Source organism: Triturus cristatus, chromosome 12, assembly GCF_964204655.1.
Source record: "Triturus cristatus chromosome 12, aTriCri1.1, whole genome shotgun sequence".
NCBI lineage: Eukaryota > Metazoa > Chordata > Amphibia > Caudata > Salamandridae > Triturus > Triturus cristatus.
In genome coordinates this window covers 608,173,373-608,187,922 of record NC_140595.1, presented here as the reverse complement: position 1 = coordinate 608,187,922, position 14,550 = coordinate 608,173,373, and the positions used below count along the sequence as shown (strand labels likewise).

The 14,550-nt window shown below is 47.4% G+C and overlaps 1 protein-coding gene across 1 annotated transcript in view; it reads left to right on the top strand.

Annotated features, from left to right (window-relative positions):
- The first annotated feature begins 7,573 nt into the window (after window positions 1–7,573).
- Window positions 7,574–14,550, top strand: part of DRC4 (dynein regulatory complex subunit 4) — a 115,232-nt gene continuing 108,255 nt past the window's right edge. Inside the window, exon 1 of the mRNA XM_085639332.1 lies at window positions 7,574–7,693. Within this exon, the coding sequence (XP_085495458.1) occupies window positions 7,691–7,693 (3 nt within the window). The 5' untranslated portion in view covers window positions 7,574–7,690. The remainder of the gene's footprint in view (window positions 7,694–14,550) is intronic.

Here is a 14,550-nt window from a genome sequence, read left to right as displayed (position 1 = left end):
TGCGCTACCTTAGGTGAGTCAAAACTGCCACTAGACAAAGGTGAGCTCTCTCCGGCAGCAATATAAATCGCCAGAGATATCTTGACACTTTTATTGCTACTGAAAGCTGCAGGATATACTAGGAGCTCGGCAGTGGGTGCTTTTAAAACCATAACATATTTGTAAACACAGGGAGGCTGGAAACTAAAGTGAGTGCTGGGTATAATATGCCTGCCTTCTGATTTTGTTACTGGAGGTACAATACCAGCCCCCTGCCCTTCCAACCTCTCAGGGAAACGCCTGATGTCCGGTACGGCCAGTCCGGCCTTGACTCTGCCCCTCATGATTCCACCCCCTTTTTGTTGCCACACCTTGACCCCAGTGTTTAAATTGAAAAAAAAAAAAAAGATGTGCCAGGGTCCTACTCAGGAGGCCACTGCAGCTTGGACCACTCAGTGCCCCTGCCAGCGCAGCCAGTGGCAGTACCAGCACAACTACTAACCACCGCACTCTTACAAGAGTGACAATTCAGACTATTCCAGGCCCCAAAACCTATGGGAATGTCTTGGGCAGCAGATATTAGTCATTTTAAATGGATATTTAATTAATAAACAACTTTTGTGTGCTCGTCTTTAATTTAGACAAACAGCGCCACCATGTGGCTGACTGTCACAAATACCGTGTTGGCAATTTGGTATGTATGTGCTGTGTGGAGCACCGGAAACCACCGGCTCAAATTAAGCACTCCTTTACCCACAGTTTATGGGAGCACAGAGTAAAGTTTTTCTTATTCTAGCACTGTCTGCCTGCAGTATAAAAACTCTAGTGTACTTACCTGTGATGTACTGACAGTGATATAATCGTAGCAAAGGGTGAAGTGGGCCCAATCTTCATTGATTTGATCAAAACGGTTCTCATACTTTTTATTTAAAAAAAACAACTGTGTGTGAAGAGTTGAGTTCCCTGGGGTCGAAAGGGGAGAAGTGGCATCTACGGTGAAGTGAGAGAATGCTATGATTACTTACCGGTAATCCCCATTACTCTTAGTCCTACTCGTCCTCGACCCAGTCATAACTAATGAGGTATTCCACTTGACAGGAAACAAAACAGGAAATGCTTTTAGGCTCCACCCACCCTCCCGTCGGGGGCTATAATTACACAGCCAACAGAAAGCACATCCTGACATACCAAGCAACAAAGGCCTGAACAGGGAGGGTGGGTGGGAAGTATGACTGGGTCGAGGACGAGTAGGATTAAGAGTGATGGGGATTACCGATAAGTAATCATAGCATTACCTCTACGTCCCTCATCCTCGACCCAGTCATAACTAATGAGGAATACCAAAGCAACCCCACAAGCAGGCCTTTGGCGAACCACACAGAGAACAGAGACCGAACACAAAAAGTAGAGTGCAGCAAGTGAAAAAACTTTTAATAAACAAACAGAATCGGGGGGGGGAACAACCCCCACAGCACGCAACACACCACAACCAAAATTGGTCCGTTCAGACAGAGCACAATTCAGATGATAGTGCCGTACAAAAGTAGAATCAGACGCCCAAGTTCCAGCCCGACAGATCTCATCAAGGAAAACCCCATGAAAAGCAGCCCAGGAAGCAGAAACACCCCTAGTGGAACGGGCCTGAACCCCAGAAGGGCAAGGCAAACCAGAGCCCTGATAAGCCAAAGAAATGACAGCCTTGATCCAGCGACCCAGAGTAAGACGGGAGGCAGCCTTACCCTGACCAGCCAGACCAAAGGTCACAAAGAGAGAGTCCGAAGAGCGAAACCCCGCAGTGCGGGCAACATAAACGGACAACGCACGTCTCACATCCAGGGAATGAAGCAACAATTCCGCAGGCGAGGAAGGAGAAGGACAGAAAGAAGGAAGAATCAACTCCTGAGAGCAATGAAACCGAGAACGAATCTTCGGAATAAACCCAGGATCCAAAGAAAGGACTACCGCGTCATCCAAGAAACGCGAAAAGGGAGGAGAACAACGCAAGGCAGTGAGCTCACCCAACCGCCGAGCAGAAGTCACAGCAACCAAAAAAGCCACCTCAAAAGAGAGGAATTTAAGGTCCACAGACTCCAAGGGTTCAAAAGGAGAGGACTGCAGAGCAACCAGGATCAAAGAAAGATCCCAAGGAGGAACCGGAGAACGAGTAGAAGGAGAGGACAGAGAGAAACTCCGGAACAACCGGGAAACCAACAATCCATCCGAAGACGGCAGCGAAGTCGGATCCCGGAAAGCCCGAACAGCAGCCCACTGCCCCCTCAGAGTAGACAAGGAATACTTCTTCTGAAACCCATCCAAAAAAAACTGAAGGATAGAAGCGATAGGACAAGAGACAGGAGAGAGACCAAGCCCCGAACACCAGGAGGAGAAAGAAGCCCAATGCTTAGAGTAGGAGGACAAAGTGGCACTCCTACGGGACCCTTGCATCCCAGTGATGAGGTGATCAGGCAAACCCCGGACTCCAAGAGACAACCGTTCAACCTCCAGACCGCCAGGGTGAGAGGGACCAGGAGGGAGGGAGAGGGAGACCTCAGGGGAGATGGGTAGCGGGGAAGAATCCAAGGAGGGCCCACCGCCAGGCTCAACAACAACGGGAACCAGGACCTCCGTGGCCAGTGAGGCAAGACAGCCACCACCCGGGCACCCACCCGCTGGACCTTCAACAAGAAGGAAGGAATCAGGGGGAAGGAGGGAGGCGTACAGCAACCAAGGGGGCCACCGAAGAGACAACACCTCCACCCCCCAAGCACCCAACTCCGGAGTCCGAGAACAAAAGAGGGGGAGTTGGGCATCGGCCCGGGAGGCAAACAAATCCAGCTGGGGAGTCCCGAACCTCCGACAGATCATCTGGAAAAGCCTGGGGGAGAGACACAGGGTCAGAGAAGACGGAAACCTGCGACTCAAGGGGTCCGCCACCACATTGTCCACACCCCGGATATGCTGCGCAGAGATGGCCAGAAGATGACATTCTGCCCAACCCGCAATTGCACAGGCCACCAAATTCAACGAAGGACTGCGAGTACTGCCCTGGTGGTTGATGTAAGCCACAGTCACGGAGTTGTCGGACCTCACCTGGACATTGCACCCCAACAGACGAGCCTGGAAGAAATGAAGAGCACGGTCCACTGCGGACAGTTCCCTCCAATTGGACGACCGGCGGGACTCCACCCGGAGCCAACGAGCCTGAACAGACCACTGACCCAGAGTAGCCCCCCAACTGGACGCACTGGCATCCGTCGTCAACACCAATGGAGGCGGCAGGTGAATCCACATCCCCTTGGAGAGATTGGAGGAATCCAGCCAACACCGTAGAGCGGACATCACTTCCAGAGACACCGGCACAGAGAGAGCATAGTCCTGAACTGGAAACGGCACCCAACGCTGAAGATGCCAAGGCAGAGGCCGAAGATGAACCCTGGCCCAGGGCACTGTGAAGACAGTAGCAGCCATATGACCCTGAACCTCGAGCCACTGAAGGAGGGGAGCTGCAGCTTGGGACTACAACCTCCGCAACAGGCACTGAAGATGCTGAAGCCGGGAATCCGGCAGGAACACCTTGCCCAGGACTGAATCGAAGACGGCCCCTATGAAAGTCCGCCGAGTTGCAGGAAGGAGCTGGCATTTTGGAAAGTTCACAAGAAACCCATGCTGTTCTAGCATACCGATGGTCAAGGACAGGTGCTGAGACAGGACCGCCGGGGAAGGAGCCTGGAGCAGCCAATCGTCTAGGTAGGGGTACACCGACACACCCCGGAGGTGAAGATGGGCCACCAAGGGAGCAACCACCTTGGTGAACACGCGGGGAGCAGACCGGAGACCAAATGGAAGGACACAGAACTGCCAATGACGACCCTCCAGGCAAAAGCGCAGGAACATCTGATCCTCCAGAGCCACAGGCACATGAAGATAAGCCTCCTGGAGATCCAGTGTAGCAAACACCCAGCCGGTCTGAATCAAAGGAACCACTCGCTGCAAGGTCTCCATCTTGAAAGGGATCTTCCGTACAAACAAGTTCAGACTCCGGAGATTGATGACAATCCGAAACCCTCCTGTGACCTTCGGAACAAGAAAGACAATCGAATAGGTTCCCAGACCCCACTCCAACTGGGGAAAGGGCACAATCGCCATCTTCAAGAACAGAGCGCGAAGACCGTCCACCAAGGACTGACGACGGGACCGGCACAAGGGAGTCGGAGTCCACACCACGCCCCAGGGAGGAGGAAGGGACTGAAACTCGATCCGATACCCCCGTTCCAGGACATCCAGCACCCACTGATCGGAGGTCATCAGACGCCAAGCGGGAAGGAACAACCGCAACCTCCCACCAACCTCGGGTGCAACACCAGCGGGACCCACGACCGGAGCGGCATAGTCAGGAATGCTGCGGCCCTGGTCCAGCATCACGGGGAGGGCTCTTCTGGAACTTCCGAGGGAAACCCCTACCAGCACCTCTCAGGCCTTTAAAGGAGGACTGCTGAAACCTGGAAGGCTGCCGAAAAGTCGTGGCATGAGAAAAGGAAAAATCCTTACAAGAAGACTGCCAACGGAAGTAAAAAGAATGCTTACGCTCCTTGAACACCTTACGCAGCCTATCCTCAGGAGCGTCCCCAAAGAGACGAGGGCCAGTAAAGGGCAAACACAAAGCCATGGACCTCTGGGCGGCATCCGTATTCCAACTCTTCAGCAACAGATTCCGACGAGCAGCGATAGAGGAACCACAGGACAAGGCAGAAGCATACACAGAATCGAAGGCAATGTCCGAGAGGAATTCAGCCTGACGCTCCATGGATTCCAGCAAGTCCGGGCAACAGCTGCCCTCCTGCATTGTGGAAAACAAAGTCTTAAAGTCAGTCAACAGAGATTGAGCGACATAAGCCCCATAGACACTAGAACGGATGGCAAGGTGAGTACCAGCATAAGACTTCCGCAACGCAGAGTCAATATTCTTATCCACACCATCACGAAGAATGTTATCATCCGCCATCGAAGGACGACCAACCAAACTCGCTACAATGGAATTCACATGCACAGACTCAGGAAAGGAGTCCTCCATGTCCTGCAAAGGATAAAGCTTCGACATGAAGCGCGGCATCATAATGTGATCCGGGTCCTTCCACTCATTCAAGAGGACATCCATCACAAAGGGATGGATAGGAAGAGAAGTAGCAACAGGCTTCCGAAATTGCGGCAAAACAGCATCAGAGGAAGTACTGGCCACAGCATCATCAGGAAACCCCATGTTCTCACGCACATGAGACAGCAAGTCAGGCAACAATTCTTTGGAAACATATTTGCCCTTCAGATCCACTGCCCTCAAGGAAGCGCCATCAGAAGAATCGGAAGAAGAAATGTCCGAATAGAGTGCAACGCCCCCACCAGAACTACTCCCAGTAGATTTCTTGGAGGACTTCAGATCAGACAAAGTGTCCAAAACCAGGCGCTTCAATCTGCCGTCATTCAACTTGGCTCGCTTCCCCGCAGGGGCAGAATCCCCACTGTCCGCAAGGGAAGAGGAAGAGGAAACAGGAGACACATGCTTCCGCTTTCTGTGATGCCTCCCCATCACGAACAAACAGCAAATGAATCAAACACCAAAGACAGGAACCCAGCAAGCCAATCAAGGTAGGAACAGAACAGAAGGCAACTCCCCCCTCCCTTTAAACAAAAGAAGCAGGAAACCGCCCCCAACAAAAAACAGCTGAGTAGAATCCGAAAGCGAGGCGGGAGGGGGCGTGGCCAGGACTCCAATCATAAAACCTCACATAGCGAGGCCGCCGAAGGCACCAAACAGCACATGAAGGCAGGGAGCACCACGGAAGCAACGCACAACCTGAGCCCACCCGGGCGCACTAAATCGGTAGCGGGACCCAGGCAAGGCAAACGGAGCACTCGGAACCCAACCGGAGTGCTCCAGAGATATCGCCCCACACGGAGCGCCCGGACACCACCCCGGACGCTCCACAACAAAGGCCGCGTCTAGAGTGGCCTGAAAGAACCGCGGAGCTCTCGGGGTTAAACCCGAGCGCTCCCAAAGAAACAACGCACACGGAGCGCCCGGATCCCAACCCGGGCGCTCCGCAACACAGGCTGCCAGAACAGCAACGCGGAGCACTCGGTGCAACCCGAGTGCTCCCCAGGAGACACACCGCACGGAGCGCCCGGACTCCATCCCAGGCGCTCTGAAAGTGGCAGGAAAACCGGCCCCATCCCAAGCAGCCCGCACATGGAGCGTCCGGACCCCACCCCGGGCGCTCCTGAAAGGTCGGCAACCGGGCGATGAAAGGCAGCCCAGGAACAACGCGCCAGAGAAATGATGGGCACCAGAACAGCGGCGGGGCCCCAGAGCAGGGAAGGACTCACCCGGCAGCAGAAGCAGGATACCAGGAAACCAGCGCAACCCAGCAGAACCGGCATCCAGGAGCCTGAAGGAGTCCAGGAAGCCCAGCAGCCCGAGGAACTCCCACGAAGGTCCATGAGTGCCCCCAGAGCCCAGCAGAGGAGGAAACTACAGGACAACACGAAGCAGGTAAGTGCCCAGCACCTACCCCAGCGTCCCCGTCAGGTCCACTGACAGGAAACCAAACAGGATGTGCTTTCTGTTGGCTGTGTAATTATAGCCCCTGACGGGAGGGTGGGTGGAGCCTAAAAGCGTTTCCTGTTTTGTTTCCTGTCAAGTGGAATACCTCATTAGTTATGACTGGGTCGAGGACGAGGGACGTAGAGGTAATGGAAAGGAAGCTGAAAAAGAAACAAGCCTTCTCTCCATGGTGCCTGCTCCCTGAAAGAAATATGTGCAAAGGTTAATCAACAAATCTAAAGGCCACCAGCCACTACAGGCTTTAATACATGGATTTTGGAATTTGCCCCTTTATTGGAAACCTATAAAAAGGTTTACATAGCGTACAGTTCGCATATTACTAAACCATAACTTTTGAAAGCACTGTAAATATTTAAACACTCTTTTTAACATTTTGTGACAGCCTATTTATACTATACGCATCCTTATACTGTCTGTAATATTTTGTTTTAAACTACTGACACGTATCCACAGTGCTTTCTGTCACATGTTTAGACCTCTTGGCACTAAAATTATACGTCACTATTTATTCAGCGCACCGACCATGACTCAAATGTGTGACCGTCCGGTTACACCCACATGCATCTGAGGGAATCGCATTAAACAACCAAGCTTTCCTCACAGATAAATTTAAGTTGCATTTATTTTCATTAAGTTGTGTGCATTCTATTTTATGTGCTATTACCTGGAGGTGAAAGCCCAACAAAATAGTTAATATCTTATTTTAGCCACTTACTGACCCCGCTTCCCACACTCCTTGACCCTGCTCCTACTCTACTTCGTATCACAATTCCAATACTTTAATTATGCACTTCGACCGCTGAATGGTCGCGCACACACACACACTTGCGTGATGTTTGTACAGTTTCGTGCCTGTAGCTATGCCTCGTATCATGTTTCTCCCGTCGCTGAATACTGAACATCTATTTCTCACTTACACATTTTTAATAGTGTATATTGGTTGCTAAGGACGCCAAGATGTTCTCTCGTAGAGATCTCGCGAGATCTGCTAGCAAAGGATTCCATAGACGCCCCGCCCACCTTTTGCGCGCGCCCGTTGCTTGGAGACGTGCTTGTTAGACTGGGTCATCGTCCCTGGAGCGGACCACCGCAACCATGGTGAGTTTCTACCTAACTCTTGCTTGCCCTTTACATTCTGATGGACCGGCACTCTGACTTCCCATTGCGGGAATCCCCCAGCTTCCCGACCCTTCTCTCAGACCAATGTATGCCAACGACGGGAACTCTTAACCCGACTAGAGCACCCTTAACCTGAGACAGGACAATAACATGCTGTCCCCTGAGTGACTGACCAATGCATTCCTAATCCAAGACAGATCTAAACACCCTTAATTCGAAGACAGCAGTCCATCCTTAATCCCAGACTGTTTAGTGTACCCTAAACGAGGACTGGCCAATCAATGCACCCTTAACATGAAATATCCAGAAGCATCGTAATCCCGAGGCTGACCAATGCAACCATTTCAGCAAACTCGCCACTGTGCAGCTGTAAACTAAAACATATTACATCATCATCCCGGTTTGTGATTGTATGCAATCAAAAACTGATCACGGCAATCTTACCCAGAGACTGGCACATGTATCCCTAACCGGGACTGACCCCTGCTCCCAAACCAGAGACTGACGCCAGTGCCTTACCGAAAACTGATCCCTAGATCCTGATTGGAGAATGACCATGCTCATCCCTAATCCGCAACACACCCCTTCTCCCTAAAAGGAGACTAACCAGTGAGCCCTAACCAGAGACTATCTCGTGCATCTCAAACCAGCGATGCACACGTGCATCCTTAATGGAGACTGATCCATGCATCCTTAACCAAAGACTGACCTCTGTACCCAAACCGAAGACTGACCATAGCATTGTAACTCAAGACTAAACCATGGCTCATAACCAAAGATTGGCCCAGGCCTTGCTAACCAAAAATGACCAGCCTATCCAGGACCTTGACTGACCAGTGCATCCGTGAGTGCACTCTAAAACGGAGGCTGACCAGTGCTCCAGAGCTACCCAGTTAATTTTCAACTCACTAACCCATGCATTTCTAAATTGGTATTGACCCCTACATCTCTAATCTGAGACTGATCCCTGTGTTGTAACCCAAAGCTGATCCGTAAATTTAGACCAAACCCTGTGTTGTAATTGGAGATTGAGGCCTCTGTCCTAACAAAGAATGACCCAGGTGTCCTTAAACCTGAAATTGTCCAAAATGTTACCCTAACGTGGAACTGACTAACACACTCTTGCCTAGAATTCAACTGTGCGTTATAACCAAAGACTGACCAATGTATTCCGGACTGGGACATACCCTTGAACACCTATTCTAAGACTGACACATGTCTCTACCTGGTGTTTGAACTTTGCATCCCTGACCTGAGACTAACCCCTGCTTCCCTAATTTGGTACTGACAAATTCATTCCTAACCTGATACGGACAGAAGCTCTCCTAACCTGACACTTGCATTCCTAACCTGATACACTGACAAATGTATTCCTAACCTGACACTGACCAATGCATTCCTAACCTGACACTTCAAAGTTGGCAATCAATTGCCTCTTCAGTTCTTCTTAGTCTCCTTCGGGACTACGACCGTTTTCGGAAACAGTACTAATAACAGGTCAATATGACTAAGTCCTGATGATGATCCCGGTACCTCTGTGTCTGGGATCAAAACGTCATCAACTCCTTAACACCTTCACACTGTTCTATGCATTATTGATGTGTGCTAAAGTGTCTTCCTCATTGTACTTCTATAAATATTTTCTTACTTTATCCTTCTTTTGAGGGACCACTGTTCGTATAATATTCTTACCAAGGAGTCGTAACCGAAAATTGACCTAGGTTTCCTTGATCTAAGACTGACCAAGGTTTCACAGACCCACAACAAACATCCCTAAACCAATACTGATCAATTTACCATTAACCTGAGGCTTATCTGTGCACCCCTAATGTGATGCTGACACCAGATTTAGCTGTGTACTTAAACCAAAAACTGACCAATGGATTCCTAAAAGAGACGTCCTGCGTCCTAACTTGAGGCTAACGTTTGCCTCTTAACCAAAGTCTCACCAACACAGTCTTGATTTGGGACTGATAGAGGCATCTTAACCTGAGGCCAAGGTATCTTTGGCCTTAGACAAACTCATCTCTCCCCAACCCGAGACAGGACTGATCAGTAAATTCCTAGGATGAGCAAGATTGATGCATCACTAATTTGAGAGATAAACTGGAGCATCTTAACTTGAGACTCACCAATGGAAATTTCATCTGAGACTGAGCAAAGCATCCATGACCTGATACCGAGAACACCCATTTTTTGACCACAGACTAACAAATGCATTTCTAACCTGAACCTGCTCAGTGCACCTTTAGGGGCTGACCAATATGCATCCCTAAAGTGAAACTGAGCAATGGAACCTAGCCCAAAAGAGAGGTTTTCCAATGCACCTTTATCCTAAGACTACTCATTGTGTTTCTAACCTGAAACAACATCTGAATCAATGACCTGGGAATGGCCATTGAAGAGTGCGCCGTGAACTGAAATCACTGTTTCCTAACCCGAGACAAAGCAGTGCTCTTTAACTGAGACCGACTAGTGCAACGTTCCCTCACCGGCACACCTTAATACGAGAGTCACCAATATATCCTTGGCCTGTGACACTGCAATATGTCCTAGCCTGAGAGAGACCAGTCAGTGCGTTCCTAGCCTGAAACTGGCCAAATAATTTTTTTCTATACATGTTTTGGATCATTTATGTAAAGGAAGCACCTGCATTTGACACACAAAAAGTATGTATTATGCAGATTTAGCTCATTTACTCAATTACAAGTGTTGGTTAGATCACGTGGAGGTTGAAGGGGATGAAAGGGCGTGCAAGAATGAAACCGTGTCCAACAAACAAAGATCTAGAATTTTGTGACTTTGTGTGATGCAGAATTACTAGAAGAAAAACGCGTAATCTAGTCAATGATATCCAAGTTCACAATGTAATATGTCTCGGCGAGCAGCTGAATTATTTTGCGTTACCACAAAGGACATTAATTATATTCCTGTCTTAATAGTGAAAATATTTCTAGTTTTTTTAGAGTTTTGATGGCAAGAGATTAAGGGGCCACATGGATGAACCTTTTTTAAGGTTGCAAAAGGCCCAATTCGGAGAATTGGGTCATTTGCGACCTGAAAAAAGGCTTGCCACTGTACCAAACCCTATTGTGCGATTCGGTAACCTATTACTGAATCGCAAAATGGGTTAGCGATTTGCTCTTAGGAAGAGGTGTGTTTAGGGGGTCGCTTCCTAATATCGAATCGCATCAGTATGTATGAAGGTTCTGTGACAGAAATGCAGTCGCAAAACATTCACATTTTACCACCCACTTCAAGTAGGTGATAACCCATTTGCAAATGGGAAAGGGTCCACAAGGGACCCCTTCCCCTTTGTGAATGTATGTAAAACGTTTTTCAAGAGTAGGCAGTGGTCCCATGGACCACTGCCTACTCTTAAAAGATGAAAAGAAAACGTTTCATTTTTTTTCTCTGAACACAACACGTTTTCTTTTCAGGAAATTGGGCTGCATTTAAAAAAAACATTGCTTTATTCAAAAGCAATCCCAGACAGGCCACAATCCCTGTGATTTTAGCGATTCCTAGGGGGTTGCAAATTGTGACCTACCTCATTAATATTAATGAGGTAGGTCAATTTGCGACCCCCTATTAATCGCTATATGAAACTCAAAGAGTTTCATACATTTGTAATAGCTATTACCGGATTGCGATTGCGAGAAAATCACAATTAGGTAATCGCTATTACAAATATTGTTACATTTGGTCCCTAGAATCAAGTAGGGTCTGCTGTACAAAGCACTTTTGCGTTTGCACATCCTGCGATTCACAAAATCAAATGATTCGGGACCACCTAAGTGCTTTCACTATCCTTTCCCACTCTCAATTAAGAAGGGCATGAAAGGGTACCCCCTCCTATTTGTATGCTCCTCCTATTGCAATTCGGAGAGCAATGTATCAATGGCTTCTGACCACAATTGTGGTTTTAAGCCATTGCTGGTTACCGACCTCTTTGTTGGTGTGATAACTTCCCCTTTGTGAAGTGTTTCAGCATATTCAGGAAGAGCAGGGCGCTGTTCTAGGGGACGCTGTCTGCTTCCAATGCTATTTTACCCAAAAAGGTTTTTTGTTTTCAAAAGCACCAGAGACCTCTTTAATGTATGCTGCTTTAAAAGTTTCCTGTTTCGGAAAGTAAGTGCAGGTCTGCTGTTCCTTGCAGGCTACCATCCCTGCATCTGGAGGCAATCACAGGGATTTGCAAACTTGCGACTTGCCTAATTAATATTCATTAGGCAGGTTGTTTTGGGATCCCCTGCAATTCCAAAATTTGCAATGCAACCTGTTAGTATATAGGTCTCATTGCAAATTGCATTCTTATTTGCATACTGCACATCCCTGGTTTGCAAGTGAGACTAGTATATCAGGTCTATAAAGCAACAAAAAGTCTTAGCGATGTGGAGAGTTTTGTTTTTTATCATACAAGCCTTATCCCAGAAGGTGTGTGTGATCTGGCAAGCTACAGTTTTTCTCTTAAGTTCATTGTTTAAAACACCATGAGTAGTCAGTCATCTGTTTTACAAAATGAGTTACAGATCTAAATAACAAGAAAACGTAAAAGAGTGCCTACCTTTGTGTTCTTAAATTTGATGCTGTACTCAGTGTGCAGTCAAATAATTGGTGCGCTACATACTGAAATATTTCAATTGAACTTGTTTTTCCTACAAAAAGAATTACGAGTGGTGAGAAGAGAATTCCTTTATAGTAGGGGCCTCTACACAGTTGAGGTAACCATTAACAACTAAATAAATGACCCAGAGTGTCATTGGTCTACTTGAGCATCGTTGACGTGTTGATCCTGACTGTATGAATCTGAGGACCATCATCCCCCAACCCCTACCCCCACCTTTTCTTTTACTCCTAACCTTCCCTTACCTCTTAACTTCCACGAACCCTGAATTTGCCTGAACCTACCTTTACCTACTCCTAAATTCCAAAATTAGCCATATCCTCCTTTACGTCTACCCACCCCTAAACCCTAAATTTACCCTTACCTCCCTTTACCTCAACCCACCCTAAAATACTAAATGTACCCTTTACCCTTCATTTACCTCTACCCTCCCTTAACACTAACATTACTGTTACCTCCCTTTGCTTCTACCCACCACTAAACCTCCTTTACTCTTACCCACTTTTATCTCTACCTACCCCTAAATTTGCCCTTACTTCCCTTTAACATTACCTACCCTTAAACCTGAAAGCTATCTTTACCCACCCCTAAGACCATCTGTTATGATGTTAGGAAGAGTTCCAGTAGACGTAGTTAGGTTATAAATGAATACGTTTATTGTTCTTAGGAGTTAAGAAGGTCTTCCAGTAAGTTCAGTAGTAGAGATGTAATCAGCCCTCTAGGAGCAGCCTCCCTGCTGCTCAGCCCAGGATCCAACTTACACTCAACCTCACAGCAATCCACACATTCCATTACATCACCATCCACACCAACATTCTACCCAACACATTCACACAGCCTGAGCAGCAGAGACAGAGAAACAGGGAGGATGCATGATATCAAAACCCAAGATATAACTCACCTTCCCCATTTACAGAACGAATAGCAGATGCAAATAGTAAACAACATATCATAAGAAACACAAAGCACTAATAAGTGACTATGCCAAAACATGCAAAATAAGCAAGGTGAAAATATAATACATAAGAGAAACAATACAGAAAATAGGTAGGAACATCACAGTTACATAGAAGAAAGATGCAAGAGACAATGTAGAAAATGCAAAATGTGTACAGCATTGCAATGGGAAATACATGGGCACTAAAATAGAGACTAAGCATAAACAAGCAGAAATGTGCAAGAGAAAATAAGCTACATAAAAGAAGCATAACTAAGTAAAAAACATGAAATTGTAAATGTAGAAAACATAAATCAGATCACAAATCTCCTTCCTTAGCAGAGCAAAGTGAAACAAGAAGTTTTAAAAAGAAGGATGCTGTCCAAGAACGACAAAAGAAAGGGAGAGAGAGAGACATATATATATATATATATATATATATATATATATATGTAAGTAAAAGTCATCCACACAAAACAAATCAATAGTAAGATGCTCCAAGTTCCACCACAACCACACTGGCTGGCCAGACTTGTGAAGAAAATGGAGAACACGAACACAGCAGAAGAAGAAGAAAAGGAAACCGCCTGAAACCAGGATAGAGGGAGGAAGCACAATCAGAAAAAACAAGTACTCCCATAACAAAACACAAACAGAACTCCAGAAGTCTAACACAAGAAGAAAACAACTGGACCAGAAAACAAGCAATGAGTGACATGCACCCAACCAGAAAGCAAGCAAAGAGTGGCTTACACCCAACCAAAAAGCAAGCAATGGGTGGCTAGCACCCAACCAGAAAGCAAACAACGGATGACTTACACCCAAACAGAAAGCAAGAAACGAGTGGCTTACACCCACTCAGAAAGCAAGCAACGGGTGACTTACACCCAACCGGAAAGCAAGAAGCGACACCCAACCAAAAAGCAAGCAACTGATGTCTAGCACCCAACCAGAAAGCAAGGAACAGTTGACTTACACCCAACCAGAAAGCAAGAAACGGGTGGCTTACTCCCAATCAGAAAGCAAGCAACGGGTGACATAGCACCCAACACATCATCCCTGGAGAAGGGCATATAGTAAAAAGTAAATAATAGGTGAGCACCACCCCAGCGGTGAGACACTAAGCAATAAACAAAAAAAAGAGGAAGATCTGCACTCCAGTAGAGTACAGGGAATCCACAAACACAAAGAAGGGTGGACTGCACCCCACAGTAAATACATAATGCAGACACACCTCAAAAGAGATCACGAAGGAGAGTATATAAGGAGGAA